Source organism: Ornithodoros turicata, unplaced genomic scaffold (assembly GCF_037126465.1).
Source record: "Ornithodoros turicata isolate Travis unplaced genomic scaffold, ASM3712646v1 Chromosome20, whole genome shotgun sequence".
In the NCBI taxonomy this organism is placed as follows: domain Eukaryota; kingdom Metazoa; phylum Arthropoda; class Arachnida; order Ixodida; family Argasidae; genus Ornithodoros; species Ornithodoros turicata.
Window position 1 is genome coordinate 1,381,802 of NW_026999334.1, and position 12,244 is coordinate 1,394,045.

The 12,244-nt window shown below is 51.1% G+C and overlaps 1 protein-coding gene across 1 annotated transcript; it reads left to right on the plus strand.

Moving 5' to 3' along the window:
- Nucleotides 1-217: 217 nt before the first annotated feature.
- LOC135373053 (uncharacterized) lies at nt 218-11,525 on the plus strand. Its single transcript, XM_064606361.1, has 5 exons — nt 218-372; nt 4,789-4,957; nt 6,187-6,325; nt 6,405-6,510; nt 10,843-11,525. The coding sequence occupies exons 1-5, from the start codon at nt 218-220 to the stop codon at nt 11,381-11,383; spliced, it is 1,110 nt and encodes a 369-aa protein (XP_064462431.1). The 3' UTR covers nt 11,384-11,525.
- The last annotated feature ends 719 nt before the right edge of the window (nt 11,526-12,244 follow it).

Genomic DNA, 12,244 nt, shown 5'->3' on the forward strand with positions numbered 1-12,244 from the left:
CGCTGCCAGCAGCAAGGGTGACCCTGGCAGAACCGTTTACAGTGATTGGACTTGATTTCGCCGGACCACTGTGGATAAGAACTCGACAATCTGCTAGAAGGTGCACTTCGTGATATTCGTGTGTGCAGTCACTAGAGCCTTGCACCTTGAGATAGTACAAGACATGTCAGCATCCACATTTCTATTAGCGTTCCGGAGGTTCGTGGCGCGACGGGGAATGCCCAACATAGTCTACAGTGACAATGCCAAGACTTTTCGAAGCAGTAACAAGGAGCTGCGAGAGTTATGGGACGTAGTCAACAGCAAAACAGTCAAGGGAAAGGTTGCTGACTGGAGAGTAGAATGGCGATACAATGCTCCACATGCTCCTTGGTGGGGGGGGGGGGCTTTTACGAACGTTTAATAAGGTCAGTAAAGGCTGCTCTGAAAAAGACGATCGGAGCAAGGTGTCTCAAAGAAGCCGAGCATTTCTGACTGGAGAACGACTGACGACCCTGCCAGATATCCCCTCTGACAATGTGTATGGAAGCAATGCCACCACGATACAAAGGTTGTGGCAGAAACGGGTAGAATCTCTTGAACTGTTCTGGAAGAGATGGTACTCGGAGTACCTCACAGAACTGCGCAACCTCTGTAGCAAGCGCAAAGGAGGCCTTATAAGTGGATGATTTGGTCATCATCCGCTAAGACGGAAAACCAAGGCAAAGATGGTCGATGGGATGAATAGTCCGAAGTTTTCCCGGTAAAGACGGCAAAGCAAGAGCTTTCGAGGTTCGCATCCCAAATCAAGCAGTTGTGATACGTCCGGGAGAACTGCTTGACAAGGTGGAAGTGTGAAGTGGACACTTAACAGAAGAAAAGTACCTTTTCTTCGGGGGGGAGTGTGTTGAACTTTGGGACATTTAGAAGTTGGTACAACGGGCTGAAGGACGAGGACGAAGAAGAAGCAGGTTGCACGGGTTTGGTTTTTGTGTTGTTGGGCAATCGGGTTCCAGGTTTCGAAGGAACAGGTCGTGTGGTAGATCGCTTCGCAGAAATAAATGCGATTGGATTTGGGCTTGGAGTTCTTCCATTAAGGTCCGGGACAGGAACTTCTAAACCCGACTTGTTCTGCTACTCCTAACAGAATTCTTACCCCACCCCACCCCCCAAAACTCCCCCTGTTGCTCCCCGTCGGCGCGGTTTCGGCTACGATATATATGTATTCGAACGACCCGTACTCCTCTTGAGGCAATGTTTGCGCTCACAAAGTAATTCGGTATCAGTTAGCACGATCCGTCTGAGATTATCATTAACATCTATTGAACAGTATCGCTCCTTCCCCCAGTAAGCTCCTTTTTGTTTCTCGTTCTTCATTTTTTTTCCAGAGCCAAGCTTAGGCATTTGCTACATCCACGTGGTTGTATGTTTTTTTACTTACAGCATGCAGTATATCAAAGTGCTGTTCTTCTACGAGGCCAGACTTCTCGAGGTCTTCGAGCGTTGACAGGGACGAGTTCAGTATTTTGCGCGCCACTTGTCGTGACCGCGCAAACCCCTCGAGTTCTGGATAGTGGTGCTAGACCACACTTATGTGTTTCAACAACTACATAAAATAACAAGGCGATCCAGTAAAGGTCCGAGGTGCGGAAATCCCTGTTGTCATTTTGTTCGGGACTAACGAGACGTTATATTTGTTAATTCCCTCAACCGAGACAATTCAGTATCCTTAGTGTCAGCTGCAACCTAGTTGTGAGGAAATCATATATGCTTTGGTTTATCGTTCTGCTTTCTGTAAATATTAACGAAAGGTAGGAGTTGTGAGCTGGGTAGTTTGAAAATTTGTTACGTTTTTAGGCACTGGCGTCGGAAGGTATAGCCAAGGGGGACTATGGGGCTCTCATCCAGGGGCGGATCTAGGGGGCCTGGATGTCGTGAACCCCCCCGTGATTGCCTGTCGTTACTGTCGGCAGAACGTACTTTAATACATGCAGGTAAGAAGAGAGTCGTGGGACTCCTCTAGCGGTCGCTTCTAGCGATACCATGCCCATCAAGTTGCACGGCCAGCTACACTTCTGGATATCATAGCGCGCTCCTCCCATTCCCTCCTCCATGTCACCAACTTTGCAATTGCTCGTTAGGTACAGCGGGAAACTACATTGCATGCGTGTAACACGTGTCTCAAATTGAAAAAAAAAAAAATGTCGGCTACGTAGCCGTCAGCAGCAACAAATCATTCAGAGATACCACAAGTATGCTACCACAAGGGGTACACAAACCCGCCATCTTTTTAACTACCCTCAAGCGGGTGGTTTTCGGAAAAGCGCCCTCTTGTCGTGGTCACATGTCATAGGCAACGTCATATTGAGGTACTGTGATTTTGTTTACATATCGTTAGCGCTTGCCGCCATATTCGCGTTGGCATAAAGTCAAGAGATGAGAATATTTTGCCAGCGTAAACTATACGGTGCTTTTTTCAGCGACATGGTAGCCCAGTGCATCTTAAAGCGGGGTTGTCATCACATCTTTGGAAGCAGCACGAGCGCTCAAGTACTAAACTGTGCCTTTTGCTGTGGGAATATTGGATAAAAATAATTAACGGGAGCGAAAAACGTCCAAAAAGGCGCACAGAGGAAGGAAACGCGTTGTTACCAAACGGTTTGGCCGCCGATCACGGGCGCGGCCATCTTTAAGGTCACGTATGAAGTGAAGTTTGCTGTGACATGTGACCATGACCTGTCGAGATTGTATTTCGTTCGCCAAGCACGCTTTCGTTCATGGAGCAATACATTAGACGGCACTCATGTGTCCGACATAGAGATCGCTGTCGCCTGACGAATTGAGCATTATTTCCCACCAGACGTCACCCCGAGCTCTCAACATAAACTGCTTTTCTCCCGCTTTGCGGTCCCGCTCGCGGTCACTTGCAACCCTAAAATGGATTTCGTTTTATAGATGTGAGGAAAAAATTGACACTGCTGCAACGGGACGAGGGCAGCACCATAACAACGAAATCACTAACAAAATGAGCGCGAAAACCGGGCTGTTTGTGAGATTCACAGACAGAGAAATACGTAAGTAATTGCGGCGGCTCTAGTGCGTGCACATTTTCTCGTTGTTTGGGTTCTTTCACTGGTTATACACTCTGTGCAATGCTGCACGGAGTGTCCGCTTCAGACACGTTAATGGACAGTCAGTATTTGGGGGTTGCAGACTGCACAACCGTCTAGAGCGTCGTCCTGATGATTCCAGCGTTTTACTTGTAATTCGTAAGACAGTGTTGCATCAAATCATGCTTTGCCTATCATTGGTTCCTACAAATCGTTCGACCGTCCATTGTGAGGGGATACCTAACCCCTAAACACCGCATCCTTCAGCAGCGACTTTTAGTACATCGCAAGGTGTTCACGGTAACATAGGCCAGTCGCTTATTAATTTGGGGTGGTTGGCATCACGCTGCTGCTATCTGATGTGATGACTTCTTTATCGTGTGGCTTGCGATCAATATGAAACATGCAGTCCACTGTTATGTATTGCTTCTGGACCGCACATGCTCTCATATGTGCGAGGGACACCTTCTTAGCTCTGCGTTGTTCTCGTGATGAGCCTCCCTACGGGAGCTCCTGGCAGCAATTAGCAGAATGCAAGGTTCCTCCAACAATTTCCAACCATTTTATTTTCGCTAGCTTACTCTAGCGCTGGAAATGCAACTAATTACTTCTAGTGTAATGTCCTACGCCCGAAAGATTGTGAAACATATCGCCCCAAAATCTTGTAACAATATCACGAGTCAAAGTCGTACCCGATGTGATTCAACATTTGGTTATAACATAAACGCCGTACCTGTAGCTTGTTGTTGAGCGCTTCTTCATGCACAAATTCCGCTATTTGTGCAGATTCCATGAACCGTTTTACGGTAGCCTGCACTTCATCCTCAGACGTAATGAATGCGACAGCCAAATCGTACATGCGGAACACACGCCGATTGACAAACTGATGCAGGTAGTGAACGAAGAGCAACCACAAACACTGCAAAAAGATTCCCTGCCCTGTAAGGCTTGGTAATGTTATTAAGATTTGGGAAGCTACGATAAAGGACAACACGCATTCCACACGCGAGTGCTACGTGGGAGGAGCGATGAAGCTGATTGCTGTCTGCACCCAGTTATTGGCTAGGTATACCACGATAGCGGTCTGTACAAATCCCCTGCACAAAGAATTTTTTCTCCTTCCCGGGCCTAATCCACATGGACTCCGTACCGGCTGAATTCTGCGGATAATTTGATGGTCGTGAGGCGGGAATGAGACGGGGAGGAGTGAAATGTATATAACAAACCGGAGCAGCGGGTCCAGGGAGCCTAACTGGCTAACCGCAACTCATTAACTCAACTCAATACACCTCTAACAGACGAAGCAGGAAATTCCATAAGAGTTCCATTTCTTTGCATTCAAAAGCGCCCTCATAGCGAAACCTACCAACATACCTTCCGTGTGGACCAAATCCTGTACAGCCTGAGGAATGTGAAAACAGAGCTAACAGTGCGAGCGATCGACTGAACAGGCAGAAGACATATGTTTCTACGTTTATTACATGTAAGGTGACGTGTTTTGACTCGTACTCAACAACAAAACACTGGATAAGTTAACACTTCTCGGTAGCGTCCTTGTGACTCCCGAATAATCAAATACGAACCATGGGAATCGTATACGATCCGCAATAACGAGTTCTGAAGCCAGTACGACTACAACAGCGCCCAATACTGTGATAACAGCTGAGTTGAATAAACTCGGGTGATGCGTGTTTGCCAGGCAGAAGCCCAAGAGGATGATGCCGAGAAATGCTCCTGTCAAGGTGCTAAGCAACTGGTTCAAGTTACTTCTAGCCATTCGTTCCGTGAAGCTCATCTTTGGTCCACACGTAGTGGAAGTGTCGCCCGGTGTCAACGAAGCTGATCTAGGAACTTGCAAGGCACTTTTCGTAAGCATGGTCTGAAAAAATGATTCGTAATAAAACTTACATTGTGCGGGAGGCGAAAATGTTCTTCCTTACAAGAAAATCCTACATTTATGTTTGATGCATCGTGGTAAACTTCACTTGCTTTGGTACCCTTTAATCAAACTCAATTTAATGTCATTTGTGCAAATCACTGTTATAATGAGGTAGTGTAGAATAGATGACATTGGTACACAGCGCTATGCAGGGCATGTATATTGAATGCATAAACTTTACAAAATGCTTTGGCATCAGCCTACAGAATTGTATAAAGCCAGCTCATTAACAAAAAGCATCCCGATGAGGACTGATGAGGTCTGTGAGATTGCGACAGCCGACACTCTGCCGCATTGTCAAATGTAATTTACGGAAAACTTGAAAAGTGACATTCATCGAAAACGCAGAGAGGAATGGAACCATGCACCTGTCGATTGCTGGTCGAGTTCACTAAGCATGACTAAGCAGTATGCTGGTACCGCCTGGTGACGACTTCCCAAGGGGTCTCACTCAACGCAAAGGGCATTCGACAACTCTCTGCACATTCTCTCCTACAGGTTTTCTCTTCTCCTGTGTGTTCCAGCCTCTGAGAACAGTTACGTGCCATCATGCAATTTTACAGGCTTCCTGCGCACTTTTCCACTGTGTGTTTCGGTTTTGGCTCAATCCCATGGCAACAACTAGGGATGGGTATCCCCAGTCCGTGGTCGTTCCAGGATTTTCTAAAGATGGGATGAGTTTAAAATTTGTACTAATTCCCGGACCTATGTGGTCGGAAACCTGCTTTAAAAGTTGATTTTCTTTTAGACAGCTTGTGAACGCCACAAGGTGGCGACGTATCAGTACAGCAGGGAAGGGCGAGAGCCGTGACCCCCTCTCCCCGGAACTGCTTAAAAGAAGTAAGCATGGAAAAAACGAGACAGAGGTGTGTACGCCGCAGACTGGAGCTGAACTGCTGATAAACATGTAAGGAATAAAAGTTGGATTGCTGCATTTCTTGGTTGTGTCCGTGTTCTCGGGAAGCTGTAAGACGGAACGGCAGGGAAACCCCGGTGGGGTTTTTGGAAGGGGATCCCACAAATTGGCGCCCACACGTGGGGCCCGACCCGTCTTGCCGCACTCCCGAGGGCACTGACAGCTAGTGTATTTGTAGTGTTGTTAGTAGCATTTGTCGCCCGTGCCCTTCGCTCGCTGTCGCTTTTGCTGTTTATTTGTAGTTCGGGAGTGTGCGTTTGCTGGCCATGCCGCCCAAGAGGCCCCCTCTCGAGCCCGTCTACGAGGACGACCCGCCAGTAGCGGAGGACCTGCTTCGGCAGATGACAGCCCTTTGCGCTTTATTGTCGCAGCGGCTCCCCAGTAGCACGTCCGCCGCCCAGCCGTCCTCGGAACTCCCGCTACGCCTGAACCTGACGATACCGACATTTTCGGGCTACAGCAACGCCAAGTCCGTCGAAGATTTTCTTGCGGACCTGGAGGCTCACCAGACAGCCGTGGGAGCAACCGACGAAGCCGTCCTGCGCCGGATACTACCCGCTGCATTGGTAAGCTCAGCTGCTGTGTGGCGCCGGTCTCAACCCGCATTTCCGTCTATGACCGAATTTCAGCGGCTGTTTCGGGAGGAATTTTTGCCCCCGGATTATGCAATGCGTATGCGTGAGGAACTCATGACTCGAACGCAGCATGCGGAGGAGAGCCTGTTGGAATATACCCGGGCAATCCAAGAGCTGAACCGCTCGCGATGGAAAGCCAGAAGGTGACCCGCGCTATTCGCCAATGTCACCCTCATTTTAAGCCTTATTTGCGGGGGCGAAGCTTTTCTTCGCTCGATGACCTCGCTAAAGAAGCCCGTGTCATCCAAGCAGATTTGTTGGCGGAATTGCAGTACCGCCCACCGCCTAGGCCGGAACAAACGCTGGAGCCTAGCTGCGCATGGAACGGGCCGAGACAGTCGTTAGACGCGGAACTAAACCCCCGTGGGACTGTTGGAACACACGGCGGTTCGTCCGCCGGGCCAGTTTACCGTTCTTTGGATCCCTTTGCATAAGAGCAGAGGAACCGAGCGAGGTCGGCACGAGCAGAGCCGCGCGAGCGCGAAGTCGGTGATGCACGTCATGCACCACGGCAGGACAGGCGCGACTCTAGACCAAGTAATAACGCAGGAGCACAACCCCGTTGTTACGGTTGCGGTGAATGCGGTCATTTTCGTCGTAACTGCCCGCAGCAGACCACTACCACCCCCAGACAACCCCCGCAGGGAAACCCGGGACGCCGGCGGCGGTAATTGGGAATGACTCAATTCTATCGTCGGCTGCTGAAAATGTCGATAAGAAGCAAGTGAATTCTAACCATGCTATCTTGTCTGATAACGTAGTGGCCTTGGTCCCGCTCGCATGTCGAGCGCAAGATGACATATGCAACATCGGACCGTTTATCGTGGCTCGCGTTCTGAGTAAGGACGTTGCAGCTTTGGTGGACACTGGAGCGGCTGTATCCCTGATAGGTGACACCATCCACGATTGGTGCCGGGAGCGGAACATTTCCGTACGGACAACCAGGACCTGCCTAAGGCTCGCATCAGATGCAGTGGTACCAGCCGGAGGAGCAGTACGTCTCACTTTGACCGTCGACGGACAACGTGTCAGACAACGCTTCATCTACCTGCCCGGATTGGCGGGACTGATGATCCTGGGACGCGACTTCATTATCCGGATGGGACTCGTCCTGGACTTACGTCGCGGAGGCTACCAGCATGCAAGCGGTACTACCTTCTACCCCTTCATGGAGTGGACGCCGCCGGAAACGGAGCAGAACCGGACTGGTGAGGAGACCCATGATCCTGGAGCTGGACAATCTACGTCCGTTGAGCTATTTTCCGGAGCAGAACACCTAACAGCGACGGTCGTACCCGCTGTTTTGGAGGACGTCCTGAAACGATTTCCAGGAAGCCCAGACCAACGACGCATGCTCGCTACAGCATTGCGGCCATTCTCCTGTATGTTCACAGAGAGACCAGGTCTAACCCATGCATTGGAGCACCGGATAGAAACCGGCGACGCAAGGCCCTGGCGATGTAATCCTCGGCCTTTGAGTGTGCATAAGCGCAAGCTCCTCGACGCTGCGCTGGATGAAATGATCGAGACCGGTGCTGTGAGACCTTCTCGCAGCCCTTGGGCTTTTCCGGTGGTTCTTGCACCGAAAAAGCATGGAACCGCAAGGTTGTGCGTGGATTACCGCCGACTGAACGAGGTGACGGTAAGAGATTCGTACCCTTTTACCTCGATAGACTCGATCATGTATTCGTTGGGATCTGCCCACGTGGTTACAACTTTGGACTGCAGTAGAGGATTCCTGCAGATTCCGATAGCACCGGATGATGTTGAGAAAACAGCATTTACCTGTCACAGGGGATTATTTGAATTTGTCCGACTGCCCTTTGGACTGTCTAATTCTCCCGCTAGTTTTCAGCGAGTGATGGACGAGGTGCTCGGCGATGCGAAATACAATTTCGCTATGGCGTACATGGATGACGTAGTAATTTTTTCACGTACATTCCAGGAACACCTTTCTCATTTGAAAGTGGTGTTAGAACGCATGCAAGCTGCAGGATTGACTGTCAATCCCCGGAAGATGCAGTTGGCTACCAACAGCATCGATCTCCTCGGGTTCAAGGTGGAGTCCGGCACGGTCAGGCCGAACGAGGACAAGCTGAAGGCTATCCTTGAGTACCTCCGCCCGACGGATGTGAAAAGCTTGCAGCGCTTCCTCGGTATGATTGGCTTTTATAGACAGTTTATACCGCGATGCGCAGACCTAACGCAATCGCTAACTTGGCTTTTGCGGAAGGGAGCACGATGGTCGTGGGGTCAAGCGCAGGAACAGGCGTTTACCTCTCTCGCTAAAGCGATTGCGGAAACTACCCGCTTGTATCTCCCAGACCTAAATCGCCCATCTGTACTCCAAACAGATGCGAGCGATTACGGCCTTGGTGCAGTCTTGTTACAAGAGCATCACGGTGAACTCCAGCCCGTGACATTTGCAAGCCGTACGCTGACGCCTCCCGAACGCAATTATAGCGTGACGGAGAAGGAGTGCCTAGCAATCATGTTCGCACTACATAAGTTCGACATGTATTTGGATGGTGCGAAATTCACTATTCAAACTGACCATCAGGCACTGTCCTGGTTAAAGCGGTTGAAAAACCCAGCCGGACGGCTCGCACGTTGGAGTTTAACGTTGCAGCGATATGACTTCTCGGTGGAATACCGGAAGGGAACCTCAAATAAGGCGGCAGACGCGCTATCTCGAGCACCGTTGCCCCTTGAGGACGTCGTTATTCCGCAGGAGCTTGTGGCCGCGGTTAACCAGACCGTCACGGAGGAGGAGCTCTCGTGGGGACAGATTGTAAGCAGGAACGACATCCTGGAAGCGCAGAGGACCGACGGCCTTTGTCAGCGTGCGTCAAGGTGGCTGGAAACGTCAAACCTGGAAGGCACAGAAGGCGCTGAGGAGAGGTACGACTCCTATCAGCTGAGTGAGGATGGTCTCCTGGTCCGGTACATTCCCCAGGCGGACGACGAGGAGGTTGGTGATAGCCCCTTTCGGATCGTAGTTCCAAGGAAGCTACGTAGGTCATTCCTCAAATACTTCCATGATTCTGCATTGTCGGCTCACGGTAGCGGCAGCAAGACTTATTCTAAGTTGTGTCGTATCGCGACTTGGCCAGGCATGAGACAGGATGTTTTGCGGTATACACGCAGCTGTCCGATATGTCAGAAGTCTAAGCCGCGTGGAGGGCAGCCTCCCGGCTTGCTGCAACCGATTGTTAGCCAGAAACCTTGGCAGATAGTCGCATGTGACGTAATGGGTCCTTATCCCAGAAGTCCTCGTGGTAACCAGTATCTGTTAGTTGTTACAGACCACTTCACGAAGTGGGTTGAGCTTTACCCGCTGCGGAAGTTGGTGTCCGCTCGGATCTGGGACAGACTGCTGGACGTTTTTTCCCGGTTTGGATTCCCGGACCAGGTCATCACGGATAACGCCTCGTACTTTACAAGTAAGGTGTTTGTCGATAGTTGCTCTGCATTGAGCATACGTCACGTAAAGACGTCCCCTTATCACCCTCAGGCGAACATAACTAAGCGGGTTAATCGCAACATCAAGATGATGTTGGTATCTTTTACCGAAAGGCATAAAGATTGGGACGCCCGTCTTGCGGAGCTTGGCTTTGCCACTCGTACTACGGAAAATAGGTCGACAGGATTTACCCCGGCTTATTTGAATTTCGGACGGGAAATTGTGTTCCCCCTGGAAAACACGCTGCAAACACGGCACGTACAGCATAGTCGTTCGTATGCGAAGTATGCTAATGATCTTCGCGGTAGAATTTCGACTGCCATTCGTTTGGCACGAGAGAGTCTTGAGGTCGCAAGACTGGAGCAGTCTCTCCAGTACAACAAAGGTCGACGCCAGGTCATTTACCGCGTTGGAGATCTGGTACTAAGGCGAACACATCCCCTTAGCGATGCAGCGAAAGGCTTTGGTGCCTCTCTCGCTGATCGATGGGACGGCCCTTATCGGGTAAGCGCACAGCTAACTCCGGTCACTTACAGACTCGAGCGTTGCAGCGACAACGAGGAAACGGGCCCCGTCCATGTACAAGACCTCAAGACCTTCAGCCAGCGCATCTCGGACAACGGCAGGCGGGAGGAGGACCACGATCGAGCATCGCAAGCCCGCTCTCCCTCAAGTCCCCCTAGGGCCGGTCAACCATCCCCCCAAGAGACTGCTGTCCAGGGCGGGGTTCCCGGGATTACCCGCTATAACCTTCGCCCACGTAAGCGACCGAGGTGACGTTTTTCGTTTTTCTGATGCAGGCCCCGAGCGAGGTCCCGCACTCCACGAGACCAACGAAGCCGAGCCCCGGGCCACGACGCCCGTCAGCCCTCCTATGGTGCGACTCCTTGCAACCGCCCTACCTGTCACGTTGCGACCTGGACGGTTCTCCGAGGGGACACCAGTGTCTCCTTCGTATCCCGCAGACGCTGGCGCGACCAGGCCCGACCTCTTCTAGGGGACCCAGTTGCCCAGGTCTCCGAGCCCTTCCAAGGACTCACCCTCCAGGACAGACACCCTACGGAGCCGCCGGCCATCTATAGCCCGGAAGAGAGGAGTCGCCTCTGTCCCCTTTGTGGGGTGCCACAAGTCAGCCCGGAAGCTCATCGGGCGGGGACTCTCCACCTCACCCGTGCGCAGCAGCAAGCATCCGCAGCGACTCCCATGCTTGGACTGCAAGACTTGGAAGCCGCATTGGCCCTGGTGCGGCGCTACCAACCCCATCTTCTCACCGGGACACCAGTTTGGGTCCGCCCGCAAGATGAACGAATTTTGGACCTCCCCGACTTCCCGGACATCTGAGTTTTTTTGGGAGGGGAAGATGTGGACGCCACAAGGTGGCGACGTATCAGTACAGCAGGGAAGGGCGAGAGCCGTGACCCCCTCTCCCCGTAACTGCTTAAAAGAAGTAAGCATGGAAAAAACGAGACAGAGGTGTGTACGCCGCAGACTGGAGCTGAACTGCTGATAAGCATGTAAGGAATAAAAGTTGGATTGCTGCATTTGTTGGTTGTGTCCGTGTTCTCGGGAAGGTGTAAGACGGAACGGCAGGGAAACCCCGGTGGGGTTTTTGGAAGGGGATCCCACAAGCTACATACTTCTCTAGCGACCTGCTACGCACAGCCACATCTTTATCATGATCATTTCCGCGGCACGCTCTCTCGCACGAGCTTTCGTCATTCGTACGTGCACCTTCATCTGTCGTTAAACATCGTTCCATTGTAGTCCCTTAATGTACAATTGATGGGTGATTGATGAACTGATGGTGACCCGAACAATGCCACATGAGGAAGGCTATTCAAGTACTCATTTGCTGCAGTCCACAGTCACCCCGCTTCGCTTGACACCCTATTGAACGTCACACACGTGACAATGATTTTCGGCAGTGGAAGCTCAGTTATCCAACCGTGGGATAACTTCCTGGCTCTTGAAATTTGGCTACGTCATGGCCCACCTCTCAGACGAGGCAGCTGCTAAGTCCGTGACTTCATTATTCTCCCGCATCCCGAAGCTCCGTATGACACGTTGCGCGACAAACTCATTCGGCGTACTGCCATTTTGGATGAACGTAATCTTCAACAGCTATACTCTAAATTTGATGGCCACTGTGTACCTCTTATGTACCACTCCAAAGAAGCGGGGACCCATGGACGAGGTACGCGA

Coding starts and splice junctions, on each gene's coding strand:
- LOC135373053 (XM_064606361.1), top strand. CDS start 218: ATGCCCAACATAGTCTACAGTGACAATGCCAAGACTTTTCGAAGCAGT. Junction 373..4,788: donor AATGCTCCACATGCTCCTTG/GTGGGGGGGGGG, acceptor CGTGTTTGCCAG/GCAGAAGCCCAAGAGGATGA. Junction 6,511..10,842: donor GGATACTACCCGCTGCATTG/GTAAGCTCAGCT, acceptor TTTCTGATGCAG/GCCCCGAGCGAGGTCCCGCA.